The sequence below is a fragment of the Mytilus edulis genome, chromosome 13 (genome assembly GCF_963676685.1).
Source record: "Mytilus edulis chromosome 13, xbMytEdul2.2, whole genome shotgun sequence".
NCBI lineage: Eukaryota > Metazoa > Mollusca > Bivalvia > Mytilida > Mytilidae > Mytilus > Mytilus edulis.
The window spans coordinates 22,294,214-22,312,613 of record NC_092356.1 but is presented as its reverse complement, the minus strand read 5'-3'; the positions used below and the strand labels follow the sequence as shown (position 1 = coordinate 22,312,613).

At 33.3% G+C, this 18,400-nt stretch overlaps 1 protein-coding gene across 1 annotated transcript; it reads left to right on the top strand.

The window, feature by feature from the left end:
- Positions 1-1,472: 1,472 nt before the first annotated feature.
- On the top strand, positions 1,473-18,400 carry LOC139501684 (succinyl-CoA:acetate/propanoyl-CoA:succinate CoA transferase-like). The gene is made up of 8 exons (XM_071290833.1): positions 1,473-1,674; positions 7,530-7,682; positions 8,801-9,043; positions 11,137-11,325; positions 12,142-12,357; positions 15,291-15,428; positions 16,474-16,611; positions 17,936-18,400. Exons 1-8 carry the CDS (start codon positions 1,497-1,499, stop codon positions 18,118-18,120), a joined length of 1,440 nt encoding a protein of 479 aa, XP_071146934.1. The 5' UTR covers positions 1,473-1,496; the 3' UTR covers positions 18,121-18,400.

Below are 18,400 nucleotides of genomic sequence, written 5' to 3'. Positions count from 1 at the left end.
GTGGGCGGCACCAAGGTAGGAACATTCCACTTTGCAGGCTTTCTAATAGTTCTAGTTTCAATATCTATAAAAGCTGATATCTTTTAGCATGAAGCTTGTAGCATAAGCATCTACAGTGAGGTTCCAGCAATTGATCAATGTCTGATATAAGACTCTTACAATTCCATTGTGAGCATTAATAATATGGGTTGATGAGAATAGTACGCAGATCAATTTTAGTATTAAGCTCATATTTTGCAACAAGCACACTGCACACTTCAATTATTTCATTATTAGTTAGTGTCATTCGTATATTTTCCAACTCGGTACACACAAGAAGAAAATGACTTAAGAGTGTTATCGCTTTTTCCGCATAACACGCAAGTCGGATCAGGATTATTGTTGTTGAATACGACTCTTTTGGTTTGTAGTACATAGCTACCAGTTAGGATCTTTAAACGGATTGGGATTCTTGAAATGTCTCGAATATTTGACGAGCAAGTAGTTGCGGTTGGGTGACATTTTCCTATGCGATACATTCCACCAAGGTATATTGGTGATTACTAAAGATGATGTCTGGATTAATTTTAAGTTTCTTGATGGTTTCTACCAGTTTTGAACTAGTTGGTGTAATAGTTTATCCTCTGTAGTTATTTTAATTCACAGCATCACCTTTGTTCTTAGATATTGGTGACAGAGTGCCAGTCTTCGAATAGTTTGTTATATAACAATGTTTGAAACAGGGGCGGATCCAGCCATTTAAAAAAAAAGGGGGGGTCCCAACCCAGAGTAAAAAAGGGGGGTTCCCAACCCAGATAGTAAAGGGGGTTCCAACTATATGCTCCCATTCAACTTGAATGCATTGATCGTCCAAAAAAGGGGGTTCCAACCCCCGGACCCCCCCCCCCCCCTTGGATCCGCCAATGTGAAAGATGCATTTATGATATTAAGAAGCATGTATTATATTTTTCCCCTCCAAATATTAAACATTTTGTTGTAATTCCAAAAATATCTGCTGATTTATTTCTATTTAATTTTTTCATTGCTTTTTCAAATTCTTGAGTTGAGACAACTTCATGGTCATACACTTCTTGGCTTATCATGGCTCAATGATTTGGGAATATTCACAGTCATTATTAGTCAATTAAGCTAAAATATTCCTGATCAAAATTTGTGGGTTCTGATTGATTGGCTAGGTTGGCAAAATGTGACTTTTAATCTTCTCAGATGTTTTCGTCCCCTTTATAACAATTATTGCCTATTGATTCCTACTTCAAGTTGTAGCCGGCTCATCTGTTCTAACTCTGTTCAATTCTTTTCAACTCTATTCAATTTTATTCAATTCTGTTCGATTTTATTCTATATTATTTAATATATATAACTTTTAATTATTAACCACGAAGAGATTTATTTTCAAATTTCCCACCTTTATTTCCTTTCCGAAGGGAGACAACTCATATATTTTTTATTGCGGAATTCTGACCTGTCCTTGACCCCGAGAAACAACCAAAACAATCATGTCGGCCTTGAAAGTAGGGCTGTCTGTGAGGCGGTTATTGCCATTGAACTATGCAACTGCACGACAGCTGACAAAGAGAACATTTTATCTGTATTCTCCAGAGCCTTTTCATCCGATCCATGGAAAAGAACCTGTGTGGAAATCTGCTGAAGAAGCTGTCACCGTCGTTGAATCGAGTAGGTATCTCATAGGAACTTGCCGGGTAAAAAAGAAATTCAGCGTTTGTGACGAATAAACTTTTTTTAAAACACATATGCATATATGACAACCTTTAGCAATGACAAATAATGACATGACATGACACCCGAAATGTTTACAAATGCACAAGTACACATAATTATGACGTCTGGAAAGGATATTATATATTTTTTCTTCGACGCCTTGCATCTGAGACTACTATAAGGGGGTCTCATTGGGGGGGTTCCGATCCTGGATCTCGCTTACTGTTTTGTCGGATTCCCGTATCCCGCTTGCACTATGTACGTAAGCAATTCTCATTTTTTGGTCATTTCCCGGATCCCGCAAGACCTCATTTCCCGTTTTCACGACACAATAATTTGACTTTCACGTGTCACGCTTACAAAAAATTGGCAATCCCGCATCACGCTTAGACCCCAATGAGACCCACCTATAACACAGAGATTGGTCACTACCGATTTATCGTGTAGTGTGTGTCTCCACTTTTCCAGTGTTATAGTAGTCTCAGCTTGCATGAACAGAAAGCATCAGAGCAAAAATTCAAAATAGCCCTCCAAGACGTCATAATTATTTGGACTAGATTAATATAGCTAGACCATTTCTTTTTTTTTATTTTTTATTTATTTTTTCAATAGTCAGGATTTAACATCACCCTTACAGCACCACCTGACTAGGGTGTTACAGGGTTTCAAATATATAACAACAATAGACTATTGTTTTATCAAGATTTACACAAACTAAAAAATAAATATTTTGAAAATCTTTTTTTTTTTTCTCTCTCTCTTTCACACTCTCTCTCTCCTTCTTTCTCACTCTCTCTTTCTCTCTTTTTTCACAATCTCTTCATATAGAAATATCTATAGATTATTTTAAAATAGAAGAAAAAAAAAAAGAGAAGGTTTACATGTGCTATGCATATATTACATGTTGTTTGCTCTGTTCCATAAATAGGTCAAAAAGATATATATATTGATATAAATTTGGTTGTTAGATTACCATTCAGGATAAATAATTAGCATAGGGGCCCAAAGTTTTTCAAGTTCAAAAACTTTGTTGTATTTTCTTGCTGTATATAACTCTAAGTTATAAAAGTTTCTCAGTCTATTTTTTAATTCAATTGCATTTGGAAGCTTTTCTTCTAGCTTGCATTTATATATGTATTTTTTGGCAAAAATTACAAGAAAATTTAAAAATAAGCTTTCTTCTACAAAACCAAGAAAAAAGTTTTTTTTGTTAAAATCAATGTTAACATAGAAATTTTTCAGGCAAGCACAAAACAAATATAAAAAATTTGATGTCACTTGACAATCATAAAATAAATGTCCAATAGTTTCATCTTCACATCTACAAAAAGAACATAACTTTGTATCTTTGATTTTAATCTTATATAAAAATGTATTTGTAGGAATAGTCCTATGTAAAAACTTATATTGGAAATTATACAAATATGTATCTCTACAACATTTCTGAAGTATACAAAAGTATTTTTTCCAGTCTTCAATGTTAGAATGCAGCTCATCCTCCCATTTTGAAAATTTTACAACTGGAGGATGTGCACATTTTACAATAAGATTATTATATATGAATTTGATATTTTTACTGCTAGTAATTTTCTCCAAAAATTTTTCCTGCGGAGTAAAATTTTCTAAGTCAGTATCAGTGTTTTCCCTAATACACTGTTTTACCTCCATAGGGATATTTGATATTAAACTGTAATAGTGCATATAATTATTTGTCTGAACTTTTTGTTTAATCTGATCAAATGTGAAAAAATCTCTTCTTTGATGGTCAAAAATGTGACAGAGGTTTTGCACACCGGCAACTCCCCATCTGTTATATAATGAGAAATCTTCTGTTTTCACAAAATTCAAGATATCCATCGAGAGACACTCCTTGACATCAGTTTTAACATGTGGTTTAGATGAGTGTAAAGCTTGAAAAACATCTTTCCAAAAAGGATTGCTGAGTTGATTTCCAATCTCTAAAAATTTGAAGTTTTGTAAAGAAAAAGATCTTGCACCCCCAAATTTTTTCAATATCAACTTAAGAATATTTTGCCAGTCCCCATTCAAATTTGAAAAAAATCGCCTCACCCAACCGACTTTAAGATAAAAGTTGAAAGATTGTAAATGAACCATTTTCAAACCTCCCTCCTTTTTATCTGCAATCAGTGTATCACGTTTGATTTTTTCTGTTTTTCCATCCCATATAAAATTAAAGAATAATCTGTTGATTTCATTCAACATGGATTGACATATATTAGGTAAAGATGTAAGCAAATGAATCAATTTCGGAAGTGCAAGAGTCTTAATAACAGTAACCTTGCCAAGTAGTGTTAGCTTCCTATGCTGCCAACTTTTCAATAATTTTGAAATATCAATGATTTTTGCTCTGAAATTCAAACTGGGCATACACTCTAGATCCAAAGAGAAATTTAATCCTAAAACCTTAAAGTTTGAACAGGACCAGCTTAGATTTGTTTCAGGACATAAAACCAAGTCAGAATATCTCTTACTTCCAATCCAAACAACTTTTGTTTTAGTTGTATTTATCTTTAATCCTGAGACTTTGTGAAATTTTTCAAAACAAGAAAGGGTCTCTTTTAATGAATCTTCACTTCCATCTAGTGTAAGAAACGTATCATCTGCATACTGACTAATGAGTGGCAGATTCCCATTTATATTCACCCCTTTTATTTTTGGATTCCCTTTTAGCTGTATGGCAAGTAATTCCACCCCAATAATAAACAAATAGGGAGATAACGGGTCCCCCTGGCGACAGCCTCTTTCAAGGTTGAAAAATTGGGACATATTACCATTATTAATGACACAGCTCTTTGCATCTGCATAAAGCACATCAAACCATTTACAAAAAGAAGGACCAAAATTAAAACTAATCAAAGCCTGCTTTAAAAAATCCCATTCTATAGAATCAAAGGCTTTTTCGAAATCTACTAGTAATAACAATCCTTCTATATCATTTTTTTCTAGATAGTGCATTAAATCATATAGAAGTCTAGTGTTCTCTCCTATGAATCTCCCTTTCATAAAGCCCTTTTGTGTGTCACTAATAATGGCGAACAGTACCTTTTTAGCTCTACCAGCAAGAACTGCAGATGCAATTTTCATATCTGTGTTCATTAAGCTGATCGGTCGCCAGTTACCCATGTACCTCCTATCTTTCCCTTCCTTAGGAATACAAGTAATAATACTTTGGTATTGAAAATCTGAAAAATGGCCCAACTCATATCCAAATTGCAGAGATCTAAAGACAAATGGACCAATATCTTTCCAAAAAAATTTGAAAAAATCCACTGTAAATCCATCAGATCCTGGAGACTTTCCATTTTGCATCTGTTTTAAAGCTTCCCCACATTCCCTAAAAGATAAGTTTCCCTCACAAAGAAGTTTTTGTTCTGCACTGAGTTTTATGTCATGTTTAAAAAATTGATTGTCATCATTACTGAATGACTTAGATGTATAAAGTGTCCTATAAAACTGCTCCTGTTCAAACAATATTTTAGATTGATCAGAAATTTGATTACCTTGGTCATCAATGAGTTCAGTCATGGTTTTATTTAAGAAGGCTTTCTTTTCTAACTTACAAAAATAGTTAGTGCATCTTTCTCCATTCTCATGCCAATTTACACGAGAACGGAGAATAAGGCCCTCAACTAATGTCTGTCGTCGCTTCTCTAATTCACACTTTTTCTGATTGAGTGACGTCACATTAATTTCACTAGGGTTTAAATTTACACTGTTTTCTAAAGACTGGATTTCTAACTCCAGTCCCTTGAAAACATCTTTTTCTTCCCTTGATTTTTTAATACAGTGGGAGATAGTAAGACTACGAATCTTCATTTTTAGAACCTCTAAAAATAGCTGATCACTGCAAGATAACTGAACATGAAGAAAATCTTCGGAATCACCCCCAGAGAAATACTCAGAAACAGTGTCTCTGATGCAGTTTATAACTAAATCTCCATATGCAGGTTCTCTTAAAAGCTGAGAATTAAATTTCCAGTATCCTTTGCCCCGCTTAGCTAAGGATGCTGTAAAAGTAAATATAATGGCAGAGTGATCTGTCCTGTATCCAGGAATAATTTTTGTTGATTCCATCAATGTAAAAAGGTCCTCAGATACAAGATAATAATCAAGACGGCTCTGTTTAATGGGAGATTTCTGACGCCATGTAAATTTTCTATCACTAGGATAACAAGTCCTCCAAGGGTCTAACAGCAAAAGTGTGTCCTTAATTTCATCAATCTTTCTCCTGGAGTTGGGGTTTCTGTCATGTATTACATTATAAGTATCTTCATTCTTATCCTGCACTACATTCCAGTCACCCAAGAAGATGAAACTTGTATTCGAAAATCTCATAGTTTTCTGTAGGATATCACAGAAAAAATCTGGTTTATCTGTGTTATAACCATATAAACATACCAAAGTTAACCTTTGATCGTATAGAGTCACGTCTAATATGATGTATCGTCCATGTTGGTCTATAAGAGATTCATGAACTTCGTAATCATAACCCCCTCTGAACATGACACAAACCCCAGCACTTCTACTATCACCATGACTGAAGGATCACTGATGACCCCATTCATCCCCCCATAAAGTTTCAATATCTCTTGTACTGTGTGTCTCTTGAAAACACACAATCAAACTATTTTTTGATTTCGCCCAGTTGAAGACATCAGATCTTTTCTTAGCACTAGAGAAAAGACGGTTTTAAAGACCCCTAACATTCATTGACAAAATTTTTATATGATTATCCATTATGTTATATTGACTTGAGATACAATATTTTTGTCTATACACAAGAGCAAGCAAAACAATGTAATACAATGAAATAAACTTAAATAAACTACATTTGCACAATCATTTACACAATCATTCTCTCTCACATTTATACTGTAAAGATAACCCACATCCATATAGATGTTCTCTTTGATGTGTTGCAGCTTTTATGGCATTAAATACTACAATTCTGAAATGCATGTTATTTTCACTAACAAAAATGACCTTCTATTTTAATTGATTAAAAAAAAAAACAAAAAAAAAAACAGAAATTCTTATATACACAATGTACAAGAGATAAACAAAAAGCTTAATTTAAAGTAAATATGTTGAAACAAGGAATTGAATGCTTGTCAAAAGATAATAATTGAAAGGTCATTATTAATCATAAATTTCACATTGAAAAAACGTTAAAATGAAAATTTTAAGTCTAACCCCCCCCCCCCCCCCCCCTCAAAAAAAAAAAGCTAGACCATTTCTTGAATCATGTTGTTCACCTGAAAATAACGTCAATTTGGCGCCTTTAAGATGTCATTTTCAACTAAAAAGGCATACCTGGATCACTGCTCTATTAAAGTTTCAAACACTGTTAGAATCGCCATTTAGTAGGGCAGTTAAAAAATTATTTATGTTCCTTAAGTACCTTCTCTTAATTCACATTCCACATGAAGGATGGCGACCAACTTATTAAACCTGGGAACAGTATATAGTTAATATATATGTTCCTGATTAAACCAAGAGATCCAAATTTTATTGTGAAGTTGAAATCATCCCTTTGTAAATTTTACGGATGCAATCACAAGTTGGTTGACTTATTATTTACTAAATTTCCGTTTCACAGATATGTTCCTAATGTCGTAACTACAATAATGTTCCCTAAAATTCCATGAATGTGACCTACCAATTCGGACTATTTGCCGGGTTTGTAATATCATGAGCAGCACCACAGGTGCCACATGCAAATCTGATACTTTTGCATTAGAAAAGCATTGCAATAATTTCTTAATTAACAATTTTTTCTTCTTCTTTAGAACAGAGAGTTTATGTACAAGGAGGTGCTGCTTCGCCATTGAAACTGATACAAAGTTTAGCAGATTTCGGAATTAAAAACCAACTTCGAGGTATAGAGGTGATACATGCACCAACACAGTTAGATTGTGTGTTCAGTGACCAAAAATATGAAGGTAATCAGGGTGCTTTGTATTTGTGTTTTAATATTAAAAAAGAAGATGTGGTATGAATGCTAATGAGACAACTTTCCGCCAAAGTTCGAATGTTTCAGTTACTGTAAGCAAGTATAGACAAACGTAAGTCCTTTAATGATTAAAAAAAAAAGCCAATGCCACTTAGTTGGCTTTAAGGTGGTACCCAACACTTTCACTAAAATTTATTTGGCTTGTTTAATTTTCATAAAATTTTGTCAAAATAATTACTTTGAGCCTTTAACAAAAATATAAAAATATCAAAAATTTGGAACCAACCGTTTTGTCAGAAAAATTACACTGGTTATATAGCAGTTTGACAAAAATCAATTTTGATCATTGGAAAGCTTAATATTCCTTTTACAACACAACGTAATTAAAACGTTTAGCTGACTTTACAGAGTTATCTCCCTGTAGTGTTAGGTACCACCTTAAAATGTTAAAAGGCCATGCCATAATAAATGTGAGGCAGTTCATTTTAGAAATTATTTTACATACTTTTAAAAGTTCTATGGTTTAACATTTGATATATCTCATGTATCTATACTATTAAATGAAAAGACCTCATTTTGTGTGTCGCTTCACTTCCTTTCACAATAAATTAATCATCATGCCTTAGTGTTTTATATATAGGTTCCATGCATAGTCGCATTTGTCATCCTAGCTTATGACTATTCTGTTTGGGTTATTTTGGGAGGAAAACGAAAATAAAGATGTCAGGATATTTTTTCCTTCATTGGATGGACTTTTTTAAAAGTCAAAGACAAGACTTCCGTTAAGACAGTAAATAAAAATTAAAAAAACTGCCACCTGCGCTTTCTCAATATTTTTACAGTGTTGTACTACTTTTGGGACAAATTATATCAAATGATTACTAAGTCACATGTAAGTTTGAAATTCAAAGAACTGTATCTTTTTTATGCATTCTCTCTAGGTTTCAATTGGCATGAATACATGAAGTTACCATGGACTAAGTCTTGACAACGCCTTTTGTTGTATGAAGTCAGAGGAAATACAGCCTTTGCATCACATGTGAAATTATCATGGTATTTCATGAGTATTCTTACCAGTGTACTTATTCCAAATATTGTCCTTTTCAGGAATATTTAGGACCAATTCATTCTACATTTCTGATCCAAAAGTTCGACAAGCAGTACATGAAGGAAGAGGGGATTTTGTGCCTATATTTTTGAGCGAGATTCCATTGCTATTCCGTCGAGGGCTGTTTAATCTTGATGTTGCCTTGATATCCCTTAGCCCACCTGATAAACATGGTTTCTGTTCCCTGGGAACCAATGTTGACTGTACCAGATCTGCTGTTCAGAATGCTAAATACATTATAGGTAAGTGAGCATCAGGGCCCTTTATAGCTTGCTGTTCTGTGTAAGCAAATACTCCGTGTTGAAGACCGTACTTTGACCTATAATGGTTTACTTTTACAAATTGTGACTTGGATGGAGAGTTGGCACATGCACTCATACCAAATCTTCTTATATCTATTGTTGACAATGGGAAACTTCTGATTTCATAGAACAACAAGGAATTTCAATAAGAATTTTACGCACATAGTATTAAGGTATAATTTCACACAAAGTTTGAATAATATACCATTGATATTCAATTATGCAAACAGATTAGCAAAATATGAGTTCCGAAAATTTATCCAATTATTGTAAATTCTGAAATCATTACAAGATATATATTAGTGCAAATAATTCGATTGCTTGCGTAACACAATATTAAAAAAAACATTCATTCTATCATCTGATATGTTATATTTAAATTACAATTATAAATGCTTTGAATAGTACATGTTTCTAAGTTACAGCACTTCAGGACTAATTGGAAAAAAAATAGGATTATGCAAAATAAAGATAGGATTATGCAAAATAAAGATAGGATTATGCAAAATAAAGATAGGATTATGCAAAATAATCTTTATTTCAGACATTGAAGGGTTTTATATCATGTATCCATACACAACACAAACAACTATGTTAAATCAACAAGTTTTTTTCTAATTAAATGTCTAGAATTTTAATTATTATGGTAATATGTGTAACTTTTAAATCAATTTCAACAAATAGTGACAGAATAAATATTTTTCTGTCTATACCAATAATGGATGCTTAAAGAGGGGGAGAAAATACATGTACCAGAGAGACATTCAAACTCATAGATAAAAAATTAATTGACATGGCAGACAAAAAACAGTACACAAACCACACAATAGAAAACTAAAGACTAAGCAACACGAACTGCCACAAAAAACTGGGGGCGATCTCAGGTGTGTCGGAAGGGTAAGCAAATTCTGCTCCTCATGTGGCACCCGTTGTGTTGCTCATGTTATTACAAACCTGGTAAATAGTCTAACATCCCGCTTACTGTTTTATCAGATTCCCGTATCCCACTTACACTATGTACGTAAGCAATTCTCATTTTTTTGTCATTTCCCGGGTCCCGCTAGACCTCATTTCCCGTTTTCATGACACAATAATTTTACTTTCATGTGTCACGCTTAGACCCCAATGAGACCCACCTGACACACATTAATCCTATCCATCTACTGTGGATTCATTTTTATTCGTGGTATACCAATTTTCGTGGGTTTCGTGGGTCACAGCGAACCACGAATTTAAGAATTCAACGAAGAATAATTCCAATAAATGTGTATGGAGTCGGATGTTTATTTCCAGTTATGTTATGCAATTCTAGTATAGTGTTGACTAGCGATAAACATTGTAACATAACACATGTTATTTATTGAAAGAAGATACAAGTAGTTTAATTAAATCTATAATTAATATATCGAATATCAGTGATAATTTACTTTTTAAAATTGATTAAAACTGTTCATGGAAAATAACTGCAAGTTGTTAATTACTGTGTCATAGTTTGGTTTACTAGTGATTGAAAATCAATAGGATTAAGTTCGGGGATATTGCCCGTAGGTAATATTGTTTATGACAGGAACATTTATTTTCACACCTTTTACTTATATGACTGTTTATTATATCGTGATTAGGGAAATGAGCTTTCAATCATTAAGTTTTGATTGCCTTATAGAATTCCGACAAGCATTTATAAATTGTAAAACAAACAAATAATTAGTTGTCTTTGTCCATTATTGTAATAGAAATTTTCAATGAACACTTTAACCTAAAATGACCAAGTGAGGATTTTGACAATTCAAAACTTTTTCAATGAATTTCTTCTTTTTTGTTTGTTTTATTATTGATTAAACCAAGGAGGTTATAGGATCTCCTAAATCAAAAACAAATCAATGAATTATGTATCTGAATTTTTTTTTTTGTTATCAGCAATCCACAAATTTACGTATACCACGAATCGTCTTTTTTTCACTATCCACGAAAATTGATACCCACGAAAATAAATGAATCCACAGTATTTCTTTCATTTGTTTTATAAATAACAGGAATGGTAAATAAGAATATGCCAAGAACATTTGGGGATGGTATAATCCACAGTTCTCATGTAGATGTGATGGTACAAAATGATGAATTGTTACCAGAGTTTACAGGGATGAAACTTACACCAGAAATTCACGAAATAGCCAGATTAATTGCCGATGATCTAGTTCAAGATGGTGCAACTATCCAAACAGGTATTTATACATAGTTTGATATTATAATTTAGATTGCTTTTTACAGGGGTGAATTTTAATTAGAATAAATAGTCATCTTGGAATGCAATTGATCATTTCAGATTTTTTTAATTGACATAAACTGCTTTTGTGAAAAAAATAGTTGTAAGCAAGACTTTTAAATTCAACTGAAGACACTTAAAAATTTATATATTACTTTTTTGCGAAAGATGTAGAAAAACTATTTATTTAATCTTAACCAGGGGAGATAACTCATAATTTAAAATTTATTATTATTTTTTTTTAATTTTATTAAGTAAAGGGAACAACTTTGTTGAACCCCCTACCCTGTCCTGAAGATTTGAAGTAAAACTCATCATCTTCATTCGGCTAAAAAAAAAAAGATGATTATATACCTTTTCTCTTGTCTAATTCTACTTTCCTTTACTTAAAGTTGGACAAGTACTTATTGGTATATCTTCTTTGGCAAACCACAGTTTTAATTGAATAGTTTTGACTGGATTCATTATTTTTTCTTGAGATACCAATTTTGGTTAATTTAACGTTTATAGATGAACCATAAATTTAAATATTTAACAATGTACAAATTTACTATTTAGGCTTGTAAGAAGAAATTGGCAAAACCACAAAATTAAATAAATGAGAAAATATAATGTTTCATGACTGTATCAACCAAAATAATGAATCCAAAATTACCAGAATTAATCCTAGAAGTAAAAATCCAAGATGAAAAGGTATTTGTGAACCAAAATAAATTTAAGACAGCAACTGTAATAACTCCATGATTGTATGCATATTTTTTATTTAATTTTTTAGGTATTGGATCCCTGCCAAATGCTGTATTTGATAAATTAAGTCATCACAAAAATTTAGGTATCCATACTGAAATGTTTAGTGATGGTGTCATTGATCTTGTTGAGAAAGGGGCAATAACCAACGCTAATAAAACTATACAAACAGGAAAAATTGTCAGTGCATTCGCACTAGGAACAAAAAGATTGTATGATTTCCTAGACGATAATTCTTTTGTAGGTAAGTTCTTTTGTAGTAGAAGTAATGATATTGAGTTTTTAGAAACTTGACTCTGTTGCAACACTGTGATTGGGTTGTTTGAATATGTATACATTTATGATAATTTTATACAATGCATACTACAATAACAGTTGTGACATTTAGAAGAGTTTGTAAACCTATATTAATTCTACTTCAAGTAGAAGTGTACATTTTACTAGAAATATTTTTAGTTGGTATTGCAATATTTTAAGAAAGATTTGATAAGAAATACTTGTTTTTATGTTTTACATTTTTGCATATATATGATATGGGTCCAATTTTTGAGAAAAAGACAGAAGAAAACATGATGTGGAACTGATTTTGTTGCAAAACTGATTTTTAGCTCACCTGGCCCGAAGGGCCAAGTGAGCTTTTCTCATCACTTGGCGTCTGTCGTCCGTCTCCGTCGTCCGTCGTCGTCGTCCGATGTCATCCGTCGTCGTTGTTAACTTTTTACATTTTAAACTTCTTCTAGAGAACCACTGAATGGAATAAAATCAAACATGGCTTGAATGTTCCTCATGAGGTGCTGACCAAGTGTTGTTACTTTGTAGCCGATCCATCATCCAAGATGGCCGCCAGTGGGGGACTTAGTTTAACATTGGACCCTATGGGAAATGCATACAAATGACTTCTTTTAGAGAACCACTGAATGGAATGAAACCAAACATGACATGAATGTTCCTTATACAGTACTAGTGCTGACTAAGTGTTGTTACTTTGTAGCTGATCCATCATCCAAGATGGCCTCCAGCGGGGGACTTAGTTTAAGATAGGACCCTATGGGAAATGCATACAAATGACTTCTTTTAGAGAACCACTGAATGGAATGAAACCAAACATGGCATAAATGTTCCTTATAAGGTGCTGACCAAGTGTTGTTACTTTGTAGCTGATTCCATCATCCAAGATGGCCGCCAGCGGGGGACTTAGTTTAACATTGGACCCTACGGGAAATGCATACAAATGACTTCTTTTAGAGAACCACTGAATGGAATAAAACCAAACATGGCATGAATGTTCCTTATAAGGTGCTGACCAAGTGTTGTTACTTTGTAGCCAATCCATCATTCAAGATGGCCGCCAGTGGGGGACTAAGTTTAACATAGGACCCTATGGGAAATGCATACAAATGACTTCTTTTAGAGAACCACTGAATGGAATAAAACCAAACATGGCATGAATGTTCCCTATCAGGTGCTGACCAAGTCTTGTTACTAAGTAGCTGATCCATCATCCAAGATGGCCGCCAGCGAGGAACTTAGTTTAACATAGAACCCTATGGGAAATGCATACGAATGATATAAAAAAAGAAGATGTGGTATGATTACCAATGAGATAACTATCCACAAAGGGCCAAAATGACACAGACATTAACAACTATAGGTCACCGTACTGCCTTCAACAATGAGCAAAGCCCATACCGCATAGTGAGCTATAAAAGGCCCCGATAAGACAATGTAAAACAATTCAAACGAGAAAACTAACGGCCTTATTTATGTAAAAAAATGAACGAAAAACAAATATGTAACACATAAATAAACGACAACCACTGAATTACAGGCTCCTGACTTGGGACAGGCACATACATAAATAATGTGGCGGCGTTAAACATGTTAACGGGATCCCAACCCTCCCCCTAACCTGGGACAGTGGTATAACAGTACAACATAAGAATTAACTATAAAAATCAGTTGAAAAAGGCTTAACTCATCAGATGGACAAAAATACAAGTGGACTTCTTTTAGAGAACCACTGAATGGAATGAAACCAAACATGGCATGAATGTTCCTTATAAGGTGCTGACCAAGTGTTGTTACTTTGTAGCCGATTCCATCATCCAAGATGGCCGCAAGTGGGGGACCTAGTTTAACATTTTACCGTATGGGAAATGCATACAAATGACTTCTTTTAGAGAATCACTGAATGGAATGAAACCAAACATGGCATGAACTTACCTTATAAGGTGCTGACCAAGTGTTGTTACTTTGTAGCCAATCCATCATCCAAGATGACTTCTTTTAGAGAACCACAGAATGGAATAAAACTGAACATGGCATAAATGTTCCTTATAACATGCTGACAAGTGTTGTTACTTTGTAGCCAATCCATCAACCAAGGTGGCGTCTAGCAGGGGACTTGATTTAACATAGGACCCTATGGGAGATATTCTTTTAGAGAACCACTGAATTGAATGAAACCAAAAATAGCATAAATGTTCCTTTCTTAATAAGGTGCTGGTCAAGTGTTGTTACTTTGTAGCCAAATTTTTCTTTTTATATGATTTCAAAAACCCAAGTAGAATCAGGTGAGCGATACAGGCTCTTGAGAGCCTCTAGTTATGTTTTCTGATAAATCTTGAATGAACAATTTTTACAATGAATGTCAATGAAAACAAACAATTATCATTTGAATCTTAAGAGGTCTTTGAAGTATACCATGAGGAAGTCAACAAAAACATCTCAAGATATACCCATGAATAAAATAGAAAGATATAATACAGATTTCAAAAGAAAATAGTTTTATGAAGGGAAAATAGGATAACAAAATAATGCAAATTTTCTAGAAATCTTACACTTAAGGTAGATACATGGTATACTATCATCTTGGATTGTACAATCACAGTGAAAAATCAGTCAAGTTATTTTTATAAATCTGCAAATTTGGAGACAGATTTGCAATTTGAAGGATAGACTGTTAAATAATATTAAAAAACTTGGTAATTTACTGTATAATACAAAATATTTAAACAAATATCATTTGTTTTGCTTTTAGAATATTTTTTTTCAAATGAGCCATTTAAGGGAATAGTAAAAAAATTATACTGGACTGACATTCCCATGGCTACTTAATCATGTTAAAAAATGTGGATAATGAGTTCTTATAATAAATTGACTTTGTTTCTGTTTCAGCTCTGTGTGATTGTAGTTTTACAAACAATATATCACTAATCTGTCAGAATCCCAGAGTTACAGCCATTAATACATGTCTGGAAATAGACCTCACTGGCCAAGTGTGTGCAGATTCCATTGGTTCTATGATATATACAGGTAAATTTTCTAAAACAAGTCAGGTGGTACTTGTGAAATAGGACAGAGCTCTGCATTTTTTTCATGTTAATCAGACATTATTAATTTGCCGGAAAACATTTGCTGTAAAACTTGGCAGTCTCCCTCTTCAGGGTAATGCTTAAGTGGGAATGTTGTGAATAAAACTGAAGTATACTGGATTCTCAAGTATATTGATTTTTTATATAATTATATAAATTTTCTTTTTATTGATATTCTTACTGTTATTGAGAACTTGGTTTGCTTAAAAAATAAAACTTAACAAACCAACTATGGCAAATTCAATAAAAAATTTAATAAAGGAAGAGTATAGAACAGTTGATGAAAAAACACTAAAAGAGTGGCAAAATTAATAGACAGTAAAAAATGTATATGAATCGTCCAGAAGTTATTTTTATTTGCTTGAAATTTGCTGAGAATACAATTTTACAGGTAAGAAGGTGTCTATAAATAGGTCTGACAGGCTAACATAGATATAAGAAGATGTGGTATGAGTGCCAATGAGACAACTCTCCATCCAAGTCACAATTTGTAAAAGTAAACAATTATAGGTCAAAGTATGGTCTTCAAAACAGAGCCATGACTCACACCAAACAGCAAGCTATAAAGGGCCCCAAAAATGACTAGTGTAAAACCATTCAAACAGGAAAACAAACTGTCTAATCTATATAATAAACAAGAAACACTTATGAACCACAACAACAAAGGCTAACCACTGAACATCAGGTTCTTGACAGGACAGGTGTAAACAAATGTAGGTTTTAAATGTTTAATAGGTGCCTGACCTGAAATAATAGTGAAACATTACAACACAGAAAGACACACTATAAAATATCAATTGAAATGGCTGAACTCAATCAGAAGACAAATAAACAAAAACAAGAGAGTATTTAATTACTGAACTAATAAATTTGATCTATGTGTAATGGGTCATTCCATAAATGTGTTTGTAGACCCTATTTTATAGATTTTTTATACTTTTGATTTACCTTGTTTGAGGTACATACATGATTTATTTTACCTGCAGGATTTGGAGGTCAGGTAGATTTTATTAGAGGAGCTGCCTTGAGTTTGGACGGGGAAGGTGTACCTGTTGTAGCATGTCCCTCTACAGCTACCAGGGGAGATAATATAACTTCAAGAATTGTTCCTTCACTTAAACCTGGTAAGGATTAAACAATAATATAATAATAACTAATTTAGTTGGTGTAAGGAGTTTCGAGTAGGTAGCTGGGTAGCTTGGTAGTTGAAGGTTTTGATATCATAATCTTTCTTAATACTTCTCTAAAAATACAACTATACAAGTATATACATTCAGGCATTCAATCCCCTTAATTATGAAGCATGTTAAGAAATTTATCACTGAAAGTAAATATATACTTAGATATTCAAGTTACCAAATGGTGCATATTTGTATAACCATACTTCTAATACGTTCAGGTATTTCACATCCAATTTTTTATGGTAATATTCTTTATAAAGCACAAAGGTGTCAGTATTCACCTCAGAAACTTACAAAACCTTTGAATAGACTTATTAAGAAGGGATATAATTACGATACTGTTGTCAAGTCATTAAAGATTGCATATTTTGGCGTTAATATTGAGTCACTGATAAGGTCTTTGCATTGGAACTAAACACATTTATTCTAAAAAACAGTTGTTGGCATGACACGGGTTATGTTCTTCTCATATATGTTATGATGGTATGATACTAAACCCCTAACGGGAAGGATTGTGCCTGATGTTCATATGATGAAATCATAATCTTTCAGTCAGTTTAATTGAAGTCTGGAGCTGGCATGTCAGTTAACTGCTAGTAGTCTGTTGTTATTTATGTATTATTGTCATTTTGTTTATTTTCTTTGGTTACATCTTCTGACATCAGACTCAGATTTCTCTTGAACTGAATTTTAATGTGCGTATTGTTATGCGTTTACTTAACTACATTGGTTAGAGGTATAGGGGGAGGGTTGAGATCTCACAAACATGTTTAACCCCGCCGCATTTTGCGCCTGTCCCAAGTCAGGAGCCTCTGGCCTTTGTTAGTCTTGTATTATTTTAATTTTAGTTTCTTGTGTACAATTTGGAAATTAGTATGGCGTTCATTATCACTGGACTAGTATATATTTGTTTAGGGGCCAGCTGAAGGACGCCTCCGGGTGCAGGAATTTCTCGCTACATTGAAGACCTGTTGGTGACCCTCTGCTGTTGTTTTTTATTTGGTCGGGTTGTTGTCTCTTTGACACATTCCCCATTTCTATTCTCAATTTTATTTGTCTGGAAGATGACTTTAATTTTACATAGTGCATGCATCAAGTATTTGTGCTAAATATATCAACAAGTCATTATTAAAGTAATATTTGAGATAGTGGTATCTTCCTTTGCGACTGTCAATTATATATTAATTTTAATTGTACCAATTATATTGCTTTTTATTCACCCTGTTATTTGAGAATTTGTAGTATGTTATTTTTTATTATTTTACAGGGGCTGGTGTGGTAACCACTAGAGCACATGTTCATTACATCGTAACAGAATACGGAATATGCAACCTTTTCGGTAAAAATCTACGACAAAGAGCTTATGAACTGATCAAATTAGCACATCCAAACTATAGAGAAGGGTTAGAAAAGGCAGCGTTTGAGAGGCTGAAATGCATGCCATCTCCGTAAATCTGTTTTTGTACGATTGTATCAAAATGGCTGATGGAGGATGTAAAAGGGTGAATGAGTTGTTGATCGATAAGGCCAAAGAAAATACATTTCTGTTTCCTGTCTCCCTACCTAGTATTTTATTTTTTATGGCTACCAAAATGGATAGGCACTGTTTAACTAAAGAGTATTTCCATATTATTATCTTTATAAAATATTAATCAGAATAATGAACTTTAGTTACCTACCTATCCTTTTTTTCCTTGAGTCAGGAATCGAGTATATATTTGTCTGGCCTGAG

What these genes read in the sequence shown, in the direction of transcription:
- LOC139501684 (XM_071290833.1), top strand. Translation starts at nt 1,497, where the DNA reads ATGTCGGCCTTGAAAGTAGGGCTGTCTGTGAGGCGGTTATTGCCATTG. An exon ending in TGGTGCAACTATCCAAACAG is followed by an intron (nt 11,326 to 12,141) that starts GTATTTATACAT and finishes TTAATTTTTTAG; the next exon opens with GTATTGGATCCCTGCCAAAT. An exon ending in TGTTCCTTCACTTAAACCTG is followed by an intron (nt 16,612 to 17,935) that starts GTAAGGATTAAA and finishes ATTATTTTACAG; the next exon opens with GGGCTGGTGTGGTAACCACT.